Here is a 21,405-nt window from a genome sequence, read left to right as displayed (position 1 = left end):
ATCTTCTTAAAAATGTAGCAGTCCCTCACTAAAGCACTCGCCAAATCAACAAACTACGATGCCATCAACCACTTGTGGGCTAATCCAGAGAAGATGAAAATCGGTGCCTTTCATCTTAAGAACAGGGATGCAAACCGAAAGCTGAATGTCCGCTGGTATGGGAGAAGACTGACAAAATGTATGTAAAACGCTGGCGTACGCTGAACTATTGATGTTTTTTCCAGTTTTGGACATATTCATAACGAGTTGGACGTATGCATAATGTATTAGTAACGTACACAGACCGTTTCGATAACATATAGATAACTTATATCAACGAATGCTGAGTGTGTTGTCGGCGTTCACAACCTATGCCCAACGATAGTCTAACTTATGCATAGCGCGGCAGCGTATCGCCGACGATCACGTGGCGCAGGCTATTCATAGGCTGCGGCTCGACGATTCAAATCATAACCGCACTCGACATCGAAGTGTCAAGCCGCTGTCACACCTTGACGTTTTAGCCAGCGTATGCCGAGGCATGAAAAATTTGCCGAATATGCTGGCACATGACGAATACATTATGGGTAAGTTTTGTATACGTTAATAGCATGCTGAAGCACGCTGGCATATGTCGTAGTACACCGAGTACGTCGCCAAATTTTCAGCATGTTGAAAATTTTTCGACGAACTCTGCGTATGACACACGTTACTTGTAAGTTACTCATAAGTCGAAACACGTCGAGGTAATGGTTAGCGTCAGTGTTCCAGACTCCCTGGTTTTTTTCTTTTCTTTTTTCTTGGGTATGACGGTGATGTTGACACTTCGATTTCTAGTGCGGTTATGATTTAAATCGTTGAGCAGCAGCCTATTAATTATATTATATTACAACCACACAAGATTCTAAGTGTCAACATCACCGTCATACCGAAGGAAAAAAAAAGAAAAGAAAAAAAAACAGGGAGTCTGGAACACTGACGCTAACCATTACCTCGTCGTGTTTCGACTTATGAGTAACTTACAAGTAAGGTGTGTCGACGATCGCGTAACGTGCCTACAACTTATTGCCAGCGTTATGCGGAACATGTGAGTCATACGCTGGCATACGTCGAAAAATTTCAAGCATGGAAAATTTGTCTAACAGCTCGGCGTACTACGACGTATGCCAGCGTACTACGGCGTATGCCAGCGTACTACGATGTATGCCAGCGTGCTCTTAACGTATACAAAACTTACCCATACGTATTTGACGTGTGCCAGCGTTTTAGGCAAATTTTTTGTCAAGGTGTGACAGGGCCTTTACTAGAGCCTTGCAGACCAGACAAAATGAAGATTTTCAACTCCTGTGCTGGAGCCTGTGTTTTGCTGTCACAAGGAAAAATGTAGTGACACAAGAAGAAGACCAGTTGGAAAGAAGCATATACTTTTTGGATTGCATATGAGGAACATTTCAAATGGCTACTAAAGTGATTATTCAATGCAGTCTAATACAAAAAGACCCTTGTTGGGAATTGCAATCAATATTTGTATATTTCTCAGGTTGTGACAATGTATAATTATAATTGTTAAGACGAGCAACTTTGTGTGTGTCTTACCTTCCATAGCATTCGTGGCAAGACTTACAATGCTGAGTGCTCGACTTTGTAAGCCTGGTCCATCCAACACACTTTCCCTGTTGTTTTCTCCACACACATCCAAATCTCTCACGCTCCTCTCCTGCTCATAATAATACAAGCAAGGAATGACTTTTATGCATAAGCCAAACGTTTAACACAATTGTTTGGAGGAGTGAATCTAATGAGTACAACCGCACCTCCCCAGATCCAGCTGATGCTTTGCTGTGACGTTTCTTTTCTTTTTCATCTTGTTTCTCTGCTTTGCTCACCATGGGTTCCTTTCCACCTGAGGAGCTTATGTCCATTGATCCCCGTGAAGAAGTGTCTGCATTCATAGCTGCCTGCATGAAAATCAAGTCTCTGTTTATGAAGGTATTTTGGATAGACAAGGTTTATTACTTATTGAACTTCAAGTGATCAGGAAATATAAATGAACACTCATGACATGAAACAATATAAACATGATCCCAAATTAGACAAAAACACGATGGCAAAATAATTTAATGGGGAGGACATTGTGATTTAAAGAATCAGTTAAAACAAGCTAAAATGAGCAAAGATCCCCGTCCTCTTAATGATGACGTCATTGTGATGTATCAGGTTTGCGATAAATTATCTGTGCTAATGCCCAGCTTGATTCCCGCAAACAAAATTCAAACAGCTTGCCTAGTTTCGGAGATAATGGTATAGGCGATTTCCATTAGCGGCGATATTATGACGTCAACCTTTTTTTCTAGGAATAATTTCCAAAATCGGAGATGGTTCCTGCCTGTGCGTGGGCTTTCTGCATATACATGGCAAGTTTCATGAAGATCCGATGAAAACTCTGGGTTGTGAAACAAAAAATGTCAAAAAATAGGAATGACGTCATAGAAATTGATATGACATCATAGTGATGTATCATATGTGCGGTAATTCATCTCTGTTAATGCCCTGTTCGATTCCTGCAAACAGAATTCAAAAAGCTTGCCTAGTTTCGGAGATAATTTTTTTAGGCGATTTCCATTAGCGGAGATATTTTGACGTCATAACTTTTTTTCTAGGAGGAATTTTCAAAATCGGAGATGGTTACTGTCTGCGCAGGGTATTTTTTACATATATATGCCAAGTTTCAGGAAGTTTTGATGAAAACTGTAGACTGTGAAACAAAAAAGTCCACAAGAAGATGAAGAACAACAACATGAGTAAGACTTGGAGATCCTTCACGAGGATCTAAAGATACGATATACACTGCATGGCCAAAAGTATGTGGACACCCCTTCTAATGAGTAGATTCGGCTATTTCAGCCACACCCATTGCTGTTAGGTTGTATAAAATCAAGCACACAGCCGTGCAATCTCCATAGACAAGCATTGGCAGAAGAATGGGCCATACTGAAGAGCTCAGTGATGTTCAACGTGGCTCCATCACAGGATACCACCTTTCCAACAAGTCAGTTCGTCAAATTTCTGCCCTGCTAGAGCTGCCCCGGGCAACTGTGAGTGTTGTTATTGTGAAGCGGACACGTCTAGGAGCAACAACAGCTGAGCCACGAAGTGGTGGGCCACACAATCTCATAGAACGGGACCGTCGAGTGCTGAAGCATGTAGCGTGGGAAAATTATCTGTCGTCGGTTGCAACACTCACTACCGAGTTCCAAACTGACTCTGAAAGCAACGGCAGCACAAGCACTGTTCGTCGAGAGCTTCATGAAATGGGTTCCCATGGCCGAGCAGCCGCATACAAGCCTAAGATCGCCATGTGCAATGCCAAGCGTCAGCTGGAATGGTGTAAAGCTCACCACCATTGGACTCTGGAGTAGTGGAAACATGTTATCTGGAGTGATGAATCACGCTTTACCATCTGGCAGTCCGAAGGACAAATCTGAGTTTGGCCAGGAGAACGCTACCTGCCAAAATGCATAGTGCCAACTGTAAAGTTTGGTGGAGGAGGAATAATGATCTGGGGCTGTTTTTCATGGTTCGGGCTAGGCCCCTAAGATCCAGTGAAGGGAAATCTTAACGCTTCAGCATACAATGACATTCTCGACAATTATGTGCTTCCAACTTGGTGGCAACAGTTTGAGGAAGGCCATTTCCTGTTTCAGCATGACAATGCCGCTGTGCACGAAGTGAGGTCCATACATAAATGGTTTGTTGAGATCGGTGTGGAAGAATTTGACTGGCCTGCACAGAGCCCTAAACTCAACCCCATCGAACACCTTTGGGATGAATTGGAACGCTTACTATGAGCCAGACCTAATCACCCAACATCAGTGCCCGACCTCACAAATGCTCTTTTGGCTGAATGGAAACAAATCACTGCAGCAATATTCCAACATCGAGTGGAAAGCCTTATCAGAAGAGTGGAGACTGTTATAGCAGCAAAGGAGGGACCAACTCCATATTAATGCCCATGATTTTGAAATGAGATGTTGGACGAGCAGTTGTCCACATACTTTTGGCCATCGAGTGTATGTTACATCAGAACCCAATTGTCAACCAACATCTGTGAGTGCTATTTAATTTCCTGAAACTTCTGTCTGCATTCATTGTCACTTTTCTAGTGGTACCACCAGTAGAGCTGAGCAGGCATGATTCACAACATCCACAAAGGTTTAGTGCTGGACTTGCTGTCGTGTGTTGCTGTGCTGCTATGGGGTGCCATCTATATCAGTGTGAGTGCAAATTGCTGAGAAGGTTTCTAACTCATGGAGCAAGTCTTGAAGACTGATTCAAATTTAATCTGGAATTTTGCTTATACTTATAACTAAGCCTATATGTATATTTATTTATGCCTGTGGCTGCATCATTTTCTGAGGTGCAGCTGTGCCGTTGATGCAATACCATACTGTTACCAGTAAGCTAGTACTCATTTTGCCGACCTTGGAAGGATGACAGGCTGAGTCAACACGCCTGGTGTTAATTCAACAGAGCGACAGGTGCTTGAACTCAAGACCCTAAGGTATTAAGCCAGCCACCTTAACTGTTAAGCCAACACCAGGCCCATATGTATGTTAACAAATAAAAACGATGCTTGCATTACTTTTCGAAGTGTTCTCCAGCTTTGGACATGGCCTCATTGAAGTGGAAGTTTTGCAGATGCCTTCAGTCATTCAGTGTATAATTATTTATAAATTATTTTCCCCTAATGTGCTCTTTTATACGGATGTCCATGGCAGACAATCATTACCATACTGTACAGCCAATTGTCTGTACTTTGAAAAGGTTTATTTTCATTGGCCTGAAATTTCAGTTATTCCCCATTCAATCCTTCTTGTGACCTCACTTGCAAAAATTTTTGTTTTCAGTTCATGCATTAAAGCAAAAACACATGATTACACTTCTTGGTTATGAAAACTATATAAACAAATTCCCTCAAAAATTAATCTACATTACGTTGCCCTTTATAAGTAAAAGTCAATGTCAAATGTAAAGCACCCTCATACATTTACCGGCTTCCAGATGTTCTATTCTACATGTATGTTGAACTGTGTGCTGCTCATGTAGAATTCAATTTCCCTCTGGTCTTTAAAAAAACAAAAAAAATCTCTGGTTGTCATTTCTTATATTCCTGCTTGATCAACTTTAAATTGTTGGCCTTGCTATGATTTTAGCTTCTCTTTTTCGGTCAGTAGCGGTACCAAGAACGACACTTATTTTCATAGCCTTATTTGTTTTCGTTTTATTTGTCATTTTTGTTTTTGCATGCAGCTCTTTCATGAACCAGGCTTTCATAAAATTCGTGAAAATGTGATTTGACTTCAAGCTGTTTCATCTTTGCAAATTGATCACCTGCATAAACTTTTAAATCCTTTGGTAATCAATCAATTTTGATGAAATATTATCATATTTTAAAATAGTATCAAAGGTGGGACGTTACACCAAAATACATGAGCTTCCTTGAATGTATAAGTATACACAAGTGAGCACAAAACAAATTTGCAGTGGAAAAAGCAACTGCATGTGATGGGTGGAACTAGCCAGACATAAAGTGTAGAAATGCATTTTAAGTCACACCTCATGTATGGACATCTGCTTTATGACAAGGCGGTAAAGGAATACAAGAATACATATAGATAAAAACAGGTGAAAACTGTGCTATGAAATGTGTTTAAACATGAGATAATGCGACGATGGAGTATTTTAATATCATAGATTTATTCCACAGGATATTGTGCATCTGTTTTACACCACAACAGGGCTCAGTACATGTTCTGTGCTAAGTCATGAGCACTCAGCACAACAAATTAACATCATGAAGTTAAAAAACATAATCAACTCTTATCCGAAGGAAGCGGTTCAGTTTGGCATTGATAATAGGAAATGGGCAAAGTCGAGAAACGAACGAAACCCATGAGAATTACTCTTCAGAATTAAACATTACAATTGCCCTTCACAATTACCCTTTACAATTACCCTTTAGAACCCTCTCAATTTACCCTTTTGAATTACCCTTTAGAATTACTTTTGTCAGGTCAGGCCAGATTAGATCTGTGACTTGTTACATGTACCATGTAAACCTGAATTAACCTGTTTCATGGTCGGGTTGTCAAAGGCTAAACCATCTCCCCCACCAGGTTTCCTGGTGAGGAAAGTGGATGAATGTGGACACCCACCAGGATTAAAAACAAAACCTGTCAAAGGGCGAAAGAGATCCTTGTGAGCCTACAGCCATCCATATCTAGTGCTCAACTGTGTCTGCAGACGTCCTCCTGCAATTGGGTTACTTTTTTTTTCGGAGGTTGGTGGCAGGATTTGCACTCCAGCCACCGTAAAATATTTCATTCTGCAAAACCCACAAATGCAAAGAAAGCTGAAAACCCACTCTGTGGGAGTACCTCCTGTGCAGCTGCCCTTTGCAGGGAAGCTCACCAGATGACAGAATTGGGGCAAAGCCTTTGGGACCCCTATTCCTTGATGACAGGAGGAAAAGCATGGGGTAAACTTCCTGGGTCAGATTGGAGTGGTGTGTGGCGGAGTGGTGCTGAGGTGTGGTCTACCAGATGTCCATCTCCTTGCGTTAACCTGAGGCAGTCCATTCGGGTGGGTGCCTGGAATGTCCAATCCCGAAGAGAGGATGATCACCTGTCTGTGTTATCATCTGAGCTCAACAGTTTGACCATCGGTATTGCAGCACTCTCGAAGGTTCGGAGACTGGATAGTGGTGAGATCATGGCAGATTGTTACACTGACTATTGGTCTGGTGGCTCTTGTGGTTACCATGCCCAAGGAATTGCTGTAGCTGTAGCCAATAAGCTGACTCCAATGATAGTTGAGGTAACACCAGTCAACGAGCATATTATGAGACAAAGGATTCATCATTCCTTGGGTGAACTTTCCCTGGTCTCTGCATATGCTCCGAATGAGGTGAGCGATCTCACCGTGAAGGACGCATCCTATGCCATGCTCGAGTCTGTGGTTGATCAGTGCCCAGAACCGCAGGGTCTACCGGAGTGCTCAGTTCCTGGAGGATAATCCAGAACTGCAGGGTCGGAGTGCACAGTTCCTCAATGCCAACCACAAGCTTGCTGCAGCAACTTTGAAGTTGGAGCTTAAATCTGGGACAATGGTACTATCCCAGCCTAGGCTGGGCGATGGCAAGCTCAAGGATGCGAGGGTGGCTGAAGAGTTTGTGAACATGCTGATAGGGATTTGGGGGGCCTGGGGGCTTTGGGGAATCCTGAAGAGTTGTGGAGTGCCTTCAAGCCCACCATCCTTGATGTTGCTGGTGGATGTCTTGGAACTCACGATAGGGCAAAGAAGAATTTGGTCTCTCAAGGGACACTGGATACCATTGACCAGAGCGGCAGGGCCAGGCTGAATGGCAGAGCTGAGCTGTTCAGGCAGTTGAGGCGTAAAACTGTACGTGGGCAGAGGGTGGACAAGGAGGCCTATGTGCGAGGAATCTGTGAGGGGGAAGAGCATCACCTATGTCCAAGTGATTATTGTCATGCTTACAGGAGAATTCACACATTTTGTGTGAATTCAAAATTCAAAATTCACACATGTTCAGCCAAACCCATCCCTCAGAGTACTGCAGCGAGAGCAGATGGTGGTGGGCTGTTGAGAGAGGAGTCCAAAGTGAAGGCCCACTGAGCCAGTTACTTTGAGCGGCTGTACCAGGCTGATCCAGCAGCTGTTGAGTTGAATGTCAGGTGTGTTGCTATCCCCATAGCTGACCCTCCAAACAGTTGTGATCCACCTTCATTTGTGGAAACACATGCTGTGGTGAACTACTTGAAATGAGGTAAAGCTCCTGTGATCTGTGGCATCCATGCTGAACTTCTCAAGGCTGGTGCAACTGCTGTACTCGTGTCATTGCATGCAGTTCTGTGCTCTGCCTAGAACAAAGGCATCATCCCAACTGACTGGAAGAGGTGCCTTGTTGTCCCTCTCTGGAAAGGGAAGGGTGATTATCAGGACTGCAAAACAAATACCCAGGAGTGATGCTGCTCTCAGTGCTGGGCAAGGTCTTTGCTTGGATAATTCTTGATAGAGTTCGCCACCATCTGCTTGAATAGCAGTACCCAGAGCAGTCAGGGTTTACACCAAAGAGGTCAATGATTGACCGTATCTTTGCTCTTTGGGTCATCACCTAATGCAGATGAGAGTTTCAGCAAGGGTTGCTTGCAGCCGATGTTGATATCTGCATAGCGTTTGATTCAGCGACTCGGGATGCCATCTGGAGGGTTCTTGGTCTATGTGGGGTGCCACCAAAACTGATCAATCTGATGTCTGAACTATACTCTGGTACAGAGAGTGCTGTGAGATGTGGTGTTACCATCTCTGACTTATTTCCAGTTGTTCCTGGAGTTCATCAAGTGTGTGTACTGGCCCCTACATTTTTCAGCACTTGTATTGACTGGATACTGTGAAGGATGTTGGGGAGATCAAGCAACTGTGCATCATCTGGGAATGTCAAGATCTCTAACCTTGATTTCTCAGACAATGCAGTCATCATTGGGGGCCCTCGAGGTGCTGAATGAAGAGTCGGAGAAACTGGGATTACACATTTCCTGGGTCAAAACTAAGATCCAGGCATTCAATGACATATTGGATGCTGCTACAGTATCTTCTCTGTCCTGTTTGTAGTGAGGATGTTGAGGTCACAGAGAGATTCACTTACCTTGGCAGTGATATTCATGTCTCTGCTGGCTGTGAGCCAGAGGTGAAGACGTCTGGGTCGGGCCTGGGGAGTCATGGATTCACTGGATTAAGGTGTGTGGCACTGTCGGTACTTGTGCAGGAGGCCAAATTACAAGTCTTCAGGTCCTTGGTGCTTCCATTCTTGCTCTATGGATGTGTCTTGGACTCTGACAAAGGATCTGATTCGGAGACTTAATTCCTTTGGTAACAGGTCTCTTTGGAGAATCTTTGGCTATCGCTGGTTGGACTTTGTGTCTAACGAGCGGTTGCTGAGAGAGACTCAAATGAAATTTGTTACCTGCATAGTCTGTGAGTGTCAGCTGTGGCTGTATGTCCTGTGGCTCATTTTCCTGACACTGATCCTGCTCACCATATTTGAACGAGGAAACCTCATGAGTGGAGGAGGTCAATGGGTTGACCACATACCTTGTGGTTGCAGCAGGTGGATCAGCATCTAAAGGAGATGGGGATGGGCCGGGCATCTGCCTGGGGGATGGCCAGACGGAGGCCCCTGGAGTACTGGCGGACATTGGACAGTGACGCGCTGCTCCAGCACATGCTCCCATACCTGACCTTTAGAATTACCTTTTACAATTACCCTTTAGAATATTTTAAAATAACCCTTTGGAATAACCCTTTAAAATAACTGTTCAGAATTTCACTTTGGAATTTCCCCTTAGAATTATCCTTGAGAAACCTTTTGAAATACCCCTTAGAATTATTCTTAAGCCTGGTGTTGGCTTACTGGTTAGGATGGCGGCTTGGGATCCTAGAGTCCTGAGTTAAAGCCCCGTTGGCCGCTGAATTAAAATACACCAGGAGGTTGACTCAGCCTGTCATCCTTCCGAGGTCGGCAAATTGAGCACCAGCGTACTGGTAAGGGGGACACTGCATCAGCGGCATAGCCGCGTCCCAGCCAATGATGCAACCAGCAGCCACAGGCTGCACTCGATATATATAGATAGATAGATAGATAGATAGATAGATAGATAGATAGATAGATAGATAGATAGATAGATAGATAGATAGAGAGAGAGAGAGAGAGAGAGAGAGAGAGAGAGAGAGAGAGAGAGAGAGAGAGAGAGAGAGAGAGAGAGAGAGAGAGAGAGAGAGAGAGAGAGAGAGAGAGAGAGAGAGAGAGAGAGAGAGAGAGAGAGAGAGAGAGAGAGAGAGAGAGAGAGAGAGAGAGAGAGAGAGAGAGAGAGAGAGAGAGAGAGAGAGAGAGAGAGAGAGAGAGAGAGAGAGAGAGAGAGAGAGAGATATAGAGATATATTATTATTTTGAATTACACTTTGGAATTACCCTTTAGAATCTCCCTTTAGAATCTTCCTATAGAATTCCCCTTGAGAATCACCCTTCAGAATATCCCTTTCGAATCTCCCTTTTAAACTACCTTTCAGAACTACCCTTTAGAACCATGCAGAATTACCCTTTAGAACGCCTTAAAATTATCGTTTCTAATTACCCTTTATCACCCTTTAGAATTACACTTTACAATTACCCTGAAGAATTACACTTTTGAACCCTTTATAAATATCCTATAGAATTACCCTCCAGAATACTTTTGGAATTACTTTTTAGAATTACCCTTTAGAATTACGTTATACAACCCTTTAGAATTACTCTTGATAACCCCTTCAAATTACCCTTTAGAATCACCCTATATAACCCTTTAGACATAAACACATTGGGGTCGAGGAAAGGTTCTTCTTCTTAATTTTTGACAGACGGACAGATGGACAGAAGGAAATAGCTAAATACTGAAGCTGTTTCAGCACTTTAAAATATAGACTCAAGGGCAAATTAAATGTAAAATGGGTAGTGATAGACCTGTTTGGTGACATTTCGCCGATGCTCTTGAAGTTGTTGCAGCATTTCCTCATATTCCTTTTCCTGCTTCTTTGTTTCTTCGAGCGTTATAGCATTTTGCTCATCATATGCCATTGCTACCACTGCCAAGATTAGGTTCACCAGGTAGAAAGAACCCACAAAAATGACGAGCACGAAGAATAACATGTAGGTCTTTCCTGCTGCCCGGAGGGTCTGCACAAAAGTGTGAGAGGGGATATATTGCATCATAGTGTTCAGCAAAGGTTAGTTAATGAAGCCAGAATACCATCAGCTGTTCAATTCAATTCAGGCACGTAAAACATCAGCAGATAGACAGAAATATGCTGATGGAATACCGCAAAAAATTATTCATCAACAGTTTACACATATCATGGCACAGTGAAAGACATTACCCCAAACAAAAATTAACCTAGTTTATAATATCCTAACTGACAGGCACCAAGTAAGAATTATCCGAGTGTCATAGAACCCGAGTGCCGTGTAACCACACAGAGCGCCATGAGTTTTAAATGCCATTTTTAAATATGATTACAAAGTGCGAGCTTCGAACCCAGGTGCCTTCTTTGACAGGTTCTGGAGCAGCCGTGATGGTTTTGTGTGAACGGTGCAATATATAAACCGTGCTGAGTGCTGTATAACTGCACCGAGCGCTGTGAGTTTTAAATGTGATTTTAAAGTGTGAGATTCGAACTGGGTGCCTTCTTTGACAGGTTCTAGAGCTGCTATGAAAGAATTGAGGTACCCCAAAATGGCTGAGCCAGTAGACTGATAACCTCTGTCACGGATGGTACTGGCCTCGAGTCGCTCCGACGTCGGGGTGAAGCATGGTGAACCGGCAAACTATGCAGAAGCGTCAATTTTTACACCATTTTCCCAGCATTCCCAGCAGCCGATCCATTAATTTTGAAACTTTCGGCCGAACCGTGGTTCGTAAAGGTCGCAAAAACAATTATGTTGTACATGGGACTGGGCTCGACAATAAAAGAACGATGTGGCTCAAAGCTCCTTCTAGCAGTGCACCTAGCTTCTCAGGACACAAAAACCGTATGTCATAATCTCTTCGATTTTTATGGTAGGAGGAAGATGAAGCCGATCCTTCAGAAAAAGGGTCAGGGTAATGCTAAAGGGTGATTCACAATCACTGTCGTGACATGCCTCGACCGTGACAACCAGTATAAGTGGGTTTCCACCGATCAGTGCTTTGGCATGATCTAAACTGCGCCGGTTATGACCAGGGTAGTAAGCTAAATTAGGTCTCCCTGGAATCAACAATTTTGCCGAAATTAGGGAGGTGTATTGCGGAGCAAGCACACATAATTTTAAGGTTTGTGCATGTCTGCTCAGTCATTCCCACATATAAAACTCTGTGGGCCCAGATATACACTCTCAGATGCACTCACACATGAACCAGGTGAGGATTGCTAAATGAGCTTAATGGCCTTGAGGGAACAGCCGAACAGCTCGAAGAGCAGAGCAGACCAATGCCAGGCAGAAAATTTGCAGCACAGCGAAGTGGTCCCAACAGAAGATGAGTGTCCTGCTCCACAGATGTCCCCAACAACAAAAAAAAAAGAGCGGGAAAAAAAATCACTCCTCAGGTCGTAAAATAGTCTCCTCCCTTACCTCCTTCCAACTTCTCTTGTCCCTCACATGATGTAGTGCGGTCAATTGTACTGTGCCTTTCCACCGCTGGCCCAAAAAGGACATGACCCACGACTCCAACCAATTGCAGCAATTCTCCATGCTGGCGGGTCTGGTCAATAGCACACCTAATGGTTCCAGTATACTGGGAGGGTCCTCCCAGGGGGCCTGCCCCAGATGATGACATTAATGATATTGGCAGTGACATCACATCCTCGAGCCCATGCAGACATCAGTGGGAGGGAAAGAAGGGAGTGAACTTTATGCCGTTAATTGGGTGACTTCGTATTCATTACCTTCTCAGGATTCCCTTCCCCTTACTTTGCCTGACCCTCGCCAATTCAGATAGGAAGGACAGATCACGTGGCACCCATACTCCAGATAATCACCACTACACACACAGCGATGCCTTCCAATTGTATACAAAAACAGGACAACTTATCCTAAACATAAAGACCTTGTTACAGGTTAAAAATGAACGATCATGTGCAACCACTCGGTCCAAGCTAAGGCTTTACAGTTTTCTAACTATCCTGTATCCAACCCACTTCATGTTATATCGACTGTAACTTCAGTCCTAATTTTTTTTAACAGGTGCCAAAAATAACCAACAGAAGAGGAATGGTGATTAACTCTTAAATTACAGTACTGGCATGCTTCTTACAATCCTGTTGATTCCCCATCATGCAAATGTCTCAATATCACAAGGTGATTAAGTTACAGGTAAATAGACTATTTTTATATACAAGGTCTGGCTCATGGAAGAGTGAGATGACAGAGGGGAGAAGGCAACACACTGACAGAGTGGCAGTGGTTTAACATGCGTATACAACAACACACAAGTTTGGTCACCTGATCAATATCGGATTATTTAGACTTTGGTGAAACATCAAGAAGATTGATGTGTAGAGCTGTCGCAAAAATTAACCCGGAAGTGCAACACCAAAATTATGGGCCAAATGGCCTCATTTCCTTGCTTGAATTCAAATTGGATCGTGTGATGACTACTTGTACTCATTGTAGTTCTGTGGAGACTGTGGAACCTTCGTATGTATATTAATTTCCATTCTACATACGGAATAAAAAGAAGTAAATGCAATTGGTTCGATTCCCGATAAAGCAATCACCTTCGAAGATGACGTGGAATTTTCTCTACGCAAGCCAAGCTGCATCCCTCTCTCCGCTGATCGGCCCAAGCGCCGTTATTTCTTGTTTTAATGTTGATTTGATAAATAATTGCAATTATTTATTGTGACGTTGACCTCGTGAGTGTTACAATAATGTGTTTGAGCAAATTTCAGGCCAATTGGCCCAGGGGTATGGAATTGTATGAAAATCAAAGACAAGGCTTCACACAGAAACAACTCACTCATTTATACTGTATATAGATAAGAAACAAGAGAAGGAGTGAGAAGAAAAAAAAGGAAAGGTAGCATCTCCTTGCTAGCCGGTCCAGTCAATAGCAAGTAGGTGGGGAAAGATAGGAGATGGTTATGAGAATATATAACATCATGGGTATGGATGGAGTATGGCCTGAGATGATGATGCATTGCCAACTTGAGGCCATGGAAGGAAGAGTGTGATTGAACAGACTGAGGAGGGAGGCTCCACAATTGACAGAAGACAGGAACAATTTAATGGAGCTGAGAAGTAAACCCTGGATTAACCTTAACCATTAATGATTTGTTTTCTCAGGACACAAATATGTTCGTGCAATCTCTTTTCATAAAAATGGCAGTTTTGATATCAGCGAGTCAAAAAGTTTTTTCCCCAATCACGAAGGAATGGTTGTTTATGCACTCGCAAAATTGGCTCAGATGTCAGTGTTTTGGTATATATTGTTGAGGTTCTGTGAAGCTGGCACTCCCCCTTGGCTATGGCATACAACATATAGCGTTCCTGAGGCAGTGATTTCATTAGTAGTCATTTTAGATAGCCCTTCCCTTATGGCTAGTGGGTTTATGGGACAAAATGCGTTGCGAGGGCTTTTAGGCAGGTCTTTATTTCTCTCCTTTATCTATTTTATTTACTTTTCTGTACACACAATCTTGTCTTCATGCAAGCATGCATGCCTCAACCACATAGTAACACGAGACAGTTCATTAGCATATGCCGCCAAAACCACATTCAAACTTGGCGCCATTTCCGAACCGACCATCACCTCAGATCTTCTCCAGACTCAAACCACAACAATACAACATTTCTATGACCATCACAACAACCTCATAAAAATCCCAATATCCTTTTCAACAGGTTGGATATCACGAGCACTCCGCTCAATCATGACCCCCATTTGGTGTTCAGCACATGTTCTTGGCTGGAAAAAGACCCCAGAAGCCACCACCCCATGCTAACCTCAGAGCTCTGTCGTGTAGCTAAGTTTGGGGGTGAATGGGGCCATTTTCCACGTCGGGTCCTCACAGGGGTGGGGCTAATACTTGGAAAAGTGTCCGTGCATCATTGGGGGCACTGGGAAAACCGAGCGACTATCCTGATCTGACTTTGGGCTCCTCCCTCACCAGACATCTATAAGATATCCTATGAAGTAGTTCTGAGTATGAAGTTCTGAGTTCTGAGTTTAGCATGCTGGGTTCTTATTGTTATGAATTCTGAGTGCCAGACTGGACACAGTTATCAGATCATTCGCAGTTACTCTTACAGACTTTCTCACACTTCAACAGTAGGCTATCTTTGCACATGTTTCTGTCTCTTATCTTCTGTCTTGTCTGCTGTGGACGCAAAAAAGTAATCGGCGATGGCAAGTCCCGACAACCATTATTTTCAGAGCGACCGCACAAACACACCTCTTCCCATTTTTCCTTTTCTGCACCTCATCTGCATTCCATTGCACATCATCACACACCCTGCTCAAATAATGCACCTCAGACACCCACATTTTTCTTCACTCCTCCTAAGTCACTGGGAAGCGTGGGCCCATTGGCCACGTCAGGTTCAATAGAGGTTTCCAATCAATCTCTCAATCTCAATCTCAATCTCAATCTCAATCTCAATCTCAATCTCAATCTCAATCTCAATCTCAATCTCTCTCTCTCTCTCTCTCTCTCTCTCTCTCTCTCTCTCTTTCTCTCTGTCTCTCTCTCCGTCTCTCTCTCTCTCTCTCTCTCTCTCTCTCTCTCTCTCTTTGGGGTATTATCTAATGGTGCCTGTCTTATATAGTGTAAAGCTAAGATTGTAGAAGTTCTTTATATCGGCATGTCTTTATAAATAAAAGACACAGTCTGCACTGTGTCCTTTATTGTGTCTTTGTAAATATATGCATGCTCTTTATTCCATTTGTTATAATCAATTGGCTGTGTTCTAAATGTATCCAGCTCGTCCTGTCGTTTCCTCCATTGGTCCAGCAAAGTCCGCAAGTCAGTGTTAGCCGGGAAGTTCTACCCCCACATTATTTGCTCTTGTTAGCCAGCACACACTCACTGTATCACTCGGCAGTAATCTGGGTGTGTGCTGAGAGCATGAGACCCCCCCCCCCCATCCACAGGTAAGGTATCATGCAAAGCAGTGTAACCCTGCCAGGATTGGCAGTACCAATAGGCATTTGTTTGTGGTTGCTTAGCAACCTACCAGCGTGCAGCTATCTGTACCCGGCGACCTCAGGACCAGGCATTCAGGAAGAACCCGAGTGCTTCCCCTCGTGGCGAGCCTCGAACCCCCAAATCCACAACATTGTTTTATAACTAGTGTGACACTTTTCCCATTGATGGGTGAGTTTGCTGATGTCGCTGAAGTACAAGTCGTGTGTTTGGCTCTGAAACATTTTGAAAAGGGGGAAAACAAATTTGGCTTCAATTGGAAATTGCACAAACCTAGATGACAGGTTGAAACCAATATGAAATGCAGGGGTGGATTATGGCACGGGCATGCAAGGCCCGTGCTGAGGGCCCTGAGCTCAATGAGGGCCCCAGGGAAAAATACATTTGCTGTTAAAATGTCCTCCACCAGATCCACCACCATAATATTATGTGTCCAGTTACGAATTACCATTCGTGGTGTTTCAATGCTGGTTTTGGCTTTGTACTGTTCGCGGGGTTATCTGCGTTCAAGCGCCAAGTGACCATCGAGTCTCGTTGGAGGTGCGAAAACAGACAATACTGGATAATACAATGACAAGCCGGTAGGCGGCGATGGGTCGCCGAGCATGGAAACTATAAGATATAGAGCAAAATGGATGTCATATAGCGGATAGGGAATCACCTTAAGATTATGCATATCAAATCTCATCCAGTTCCATCTACTGATAACTACTCGGTATCCATTTGAATGAAAAGTACCATAAATGCGGTTTGAAATCGGAAATCCCCAAAGTTCGAGGGGATGCTGTGGGTGAACAAAGATCTAAATCGAAAATCCGGCTCGATTGTTTGTGCACCATGTATTCCAGACGATTAGTGTGAATTTTCATGACCATTCGACCATAACTCGAGGAGGAGTAGCATTTGGCGCGAAGGCACCTCCAGCTCTCGCATATTATCGATTTTTGGACTAATTGACCTTTGACCCCTGACCTAAGCGAAATCGGTCAATATGTCCTGAGGCAAAGTTGTAGTACTCATTGAGTGCCATGAACCTGCAAAGTTTCATTCGTATCGATGCACTCACCTGGTCGCTAGGGGGCCTTCAATTTTCGCGCATACCCTAATTGTAGGGGGCGCTGCGAGTAAAGTATTCCATATATCACAAAAACCGGAATAAATTTGATAGAGCATCACCTGTAGATAATTTGTGCCAAATTTCATAACCCTACGTGGGATAATGGCTTTCGGAATTGATTTCGCATGAACGGTACCGATTTTGAAGGTTTTTCGGTTGTTGCTAGGGAACCAAAGTGTCCCTCGCAACCATCACAATTTCCAAAGCACGAGGTCATAAGATGTACCTCCCACCCGAGTTTGGGTCAAAATCCGCCCATGTTTACTACCAATTATGCTGATGACAAATGAACAAACATCCAACCAAACATCCAAACAAACAGACAGAATTACTGACAATAAGGGTCACCTATTTCGGCGACCCAATTATACAACAAGAATGACCGCACTATGGTCACAACCTGAGACAAAATCCGGTAACGGGCCATTTAGGAAACATGCATTTAAGGCGTTATTAAAAAATTAACTCAACACTTCTCATCCATGTGAACATCCGCCATGATTATATCAGAGGAAGCCGATTCGTCACACGGTCACGGATAGTTTAACCCCAACATGGACCGTTCAAAAATTATGTAACGCTATTTAAAAATATATATTTTATGTAAATTAATAGATGAAACAATCACGTCTGTAGGCAAAAAAAAATCAAAAAAATCATAAACTCATGTTCCAAAATGTAAATGACTTGCAACGTCATCGGACATATGGCAGTTTCCATTAGAATTAACAGGCAGTTTAAAAAAATGGATTGGTGGTATTTAGGTGGGAGCTTGAAGCAGGGTTTATTTTAAGGAAATTTTAGAACCACACAAATCTTTGAGGCAGGTGCCATGGCCCAGTGTTTGAGATTCTCTGAGTCTGAGAAGCATTTGTAATGGTTTTTAAAAAACATTTTATAGATTTTAAGTTCCTTTGTATCCTTTGACAAGGTACATAACACAGGATGCCTCACTCGAGTCTATAAAATTAGTGTCATTAGCTAAAAGTATGACTGTAAATATCCAAGTGCATTCAAAACACACAGAAATTTGGAGCAGCCTTGCTAACTACTCAATGTCTCATACGCTAGTCGCCCAAAGCTGTGCGTGAATTATTAGGTCAGTGCGTGTTTACAGAACCATCACTCAGATGATCGCTGGCAGAGCCTGTAGGCCTAGCCTTGCGGTGCAGGTTTGTCAAGCATAGTAACCTATTAATGGTACGGCTGAACCGCCATTGAAAAAAAGATGTTTTTTGATTATATGCAAGATACAACTTTGCAAATCTTGCATTTATGAAAGTTTTACTGTTTTAGCCATCTTTTACCGTGTACTGTTTGACACAAAATGTAAATCAAAGTACAATTTTGCATGTGTAAGACTAAAATATATGTATATATATATATATATATATATATATATATATATATATATATATATATATATATATATATATATATATATATATATATATATATATATATATATATATATATATAGTCATAAACACAGTGTTTTAAGTTTTAACCATCTTTGTATTTGACAAAAAATTTAAAACAAAGTACTAATCAGCATAGATTTGTGTATGTAAAATTTAAAATATACTTCTTGTCATATAAACAGTAAATAAAGGTACTTTTGCTTTCCAGTATCATGGTCATGCATTGACTTTTTGTTTCTTTATATGACATTGGAGTTTTTATTTTAAAGTTTCGGACTGCACAAATTGATTTAGAACTGCACAAGTAGGGGAGTACTGCACGTTAAAATAAACCCTGGCTTGAAGAGAAAGGTGAAGCAAGCAAAGGAGGCCAAAGGAGTTGCTTTGTTAAAAATTTACCAACTATAAACCAATATTTAAAGGAACAACGACAGACGAAGACGATGGCAACACAACTTCGGGTTCGGCAGACATGGCTGCTGCAAGCAGAACATGTGGCTTAAGCACTCAAGCAAGCACTCCAACAAAACGGTTGATAAGGAACGGCTGGTTTGGCAAGCGATAGCAAGCCCATTGGTAATGGAACACTTCAACATGTAAAAAAAAAAAATTCTAAGAGGGAAAAAGGCAAAAAACATGTGAATTCTTCCGAATTTTTTGCAGTCAAGTCCAAAGCAACATAGGGCATTGGCGAAGTGAGTGCGAGAGCCCCAAAAATCATAATCTGCCTCTGATGAAATGGTTATAAGCAACATTATCGACAGGAATGCTTGGACAGTATTTTCAGTCAAAACAAATATTTCTTTATATATTATACTGCAGAGAGCATTGAAAAATGAAAAAAAGCATTGGCTTGAAGAGCATAATCAGCATCGGCTTGAATCCAGGTTGGTATATTACAATTATTTATTTTATATATTTTTCCCACTATGATGGGTGCAGAACTTTTTCATGATGGAAATTAATTGCATGATTTTTTTTACACTTTCAATTGAAGTGGGCTGGTACTCAGGATTTGCTTTGCTTAATGCTGTTCTCACCACCTTTGGAACTGCAGTGTTTAAACATTATCACAAAACAGTGAGGAACAGCAGCACCACCTATCTTCATTCAGCCGACAGTTCACTATCACCTTTTATTTCTTATTACTCAGTGAGTTAGTCTGCATTCCAATAACAAATACAAAAGCGGCATGCTGGGAACGGGAAATGGGATGTCATTCAAAATTACTAATAGGGTGACGACTTATTAAAACTGTGTGTGACATTCCCAATATCGCTCAAAGACTGACCAGTTGATAAAGGTTCTCCCAATAGTCTTGAGTCATGAGTCGAAATAAGGAAAGAAAGGACCAGTTGAAAGAGTCATAGTTGGTGTAGCCGTAGTTCGGGTTCCTTCCAACCTTGAGGCATGTGTGGCCTTCTGGGCACTGACTGTTAAAATAAGCAGCAATTAACACAGGTGGTCAATACCATATCTACATATCTCAAGTCTTTCTCTTCATCTTTTACTCAATGAAAAGCAACTTCATGCAGGAATTATTTCAATAATGATAACAACCAAAGTGTTGGTGTGACTGCAGGATGTAAGGGAAGGGAGAGCTGTTTAAACATGTGATAACTGATAATTAGGTTGCTGATTTTCTCAATGATCTCAATGTTACTATTACATGAAAGGGGAGAGGGGTTCCATAGTTTGCTTGTATTAAGAATTGCTCAGTCCATGTGATCACGTAGGTGAGATTCCCCTTGGAACAGATATTTGTCTCGAAGTAAGTGATCTTATAAAACATGCACTGGGGAGGCTGTTTGGCGAGTGTGCCAAAAGCCATGGTGGAGAGGTTAGCTGCGGACCCCTCAAAGGGGGGGGGGGTGGTGAACTGGTAGAACACTTTTGATCAAGGCCGTCCCACAGGGTAGGGCAGATTGACTCCACCCACAAACAGTGGGCGGAAATGAAAGTGACCCACCGTGCATCAGGTGGTCACAGACGAGGGCCATGACCGCATGGAGCGCGTCAGTTGTAGTTGGACCTGCACCACAGGGAGGAAGACACCTCCTCCCAGAACACAAATTGCCTCCCCCTCTACTTGACCACCATTACCTCACCACCACCTCATCACTCCTCGTTGCCCTGTGCCACACTAGTCCTGTGCACCAGCCATCTGCATACCACTAGCTTCATGCTTGCCTCAATCCCTTGCCTGCCGCATTGTTTTGTGGGCAAGTTCTGGTATTTGTCAGCGCCATTCGGGGATGATATCTATTCATCTCTTGTACATAAGATTGCGTGTTCCTTTCATCCCTCGCTGTGTCTGTCAACTGCCAAATCTGTGCCATTATTTATTGATTGTCTTGTCTACTTTTATCCCTGTATTTCATTGTAATAAACCATTTTATTTGTAAAGGAACTTCTTCCCAACTTTTGGCCTCCTGCATGCCCTACTGCCAAGTTCGGCTTCGTTTGGGTGATCATTGGAGAATAGTAATTGTAATATTGAATGCATCAACTATAAACACCATTTCACTACTTTGTGAGGGTCTTATACCCCTGGTGCAGAAGGTCTATTTAACAGAACCGTCAGATGTGACATTACTGAAGCACTTTGTAACAATTTTGCTGGAGATGTTAAACCTTTCAGTTCCTGAAAATTATTTCAGTTATAACTTATTTGCAGGGGCTCACAGGATGGCCGAGAGGTATGTATACTCACCTTTAAGCTGTCTAATCTGGGTTTGACCCCAACCCAGCAATGAACTGTCATTCTGGTGTTTCACAGGCAGAGTGAGTCATCAATGTGTGTGCCATCCATCGGATGGACGTTAAACGGGAGTTCTGTCTGACACTGTTAGCTGGTGGACATTAAAGTTCCCACAGTGTCCTTCATGAAGAGTAGGCGAGTTATCACTGGCATCCTGGCCAAATTCCAAATTCCTGCCCAGACTTCCTGTATCGGAGTGGCGACCCATCCAGGATTGTAACCTTAGCCGTAGAAACTGCTTCAGCAGCACCAAGTCTCTGTATATAGAGCATAGTTCATGATATGATCTATTTGAAGGAAAATGAGTTGTTTAAATGATTCATTTAGTGCCATACC

General features: G+C 42.7%; 1 protein-coding gene across 2 annotated transcripts in view; it reads right to left on the bottom strand.

Moving 5' to 3' along the window:
• LOC147031754 (sodium channel protein type 4 subunit alpha-like) overlaps nt 1–21,405 on the bottom strand; it is a 159,917-nt gene that overhangs the window by 100,594 nt on the left and 37,918 nt on the right. For both annotated transcript variants that reach the window (XM_085866918.1, XM_085866928.1), the window contains exons 9-12: nt 19,600–19,741; nt 10,555–10,767; nt 1,794–1,937; nt 1,576–1,696 (exon numbers count right to left, since the gene is read on the bottom strand). In XM_085866918.1, the coding sequence (XP_085723044.1) occupies nt 1,576–1,696; nt 1,794–1,937; nt 10,555–10,767; nt 19,600–19,741 (620 nt within the window). The remainder of the gene's footprint in view (nt 1–1,575; nt 1,697–1,793; nt 1,938–10,554; nt 10,768–19,599; nt 19,742–21,405) is intronic.

Source organism: Eptatretus burgeri, chromosome 2, assembly GCF_056783735.1.
Source record: "Eptatretus burgeri isolate ZD-2024b chromosome 2, Ebu_testis_v1, whole genome shotgun sequence".
NCBI classification, from domain to species: domain Eukaryota; kingdom Metazoa; phylum Chordata; class Myxini; order Myxiniformes; family Myxinidae; genus Eptatretus; species Eptatretus burgeri.
The sequence above is the reverse complement of the archived record's forward strand: the minus strand, read 5'-3'. Positions and strand labels throughout refer to the sequence as shown.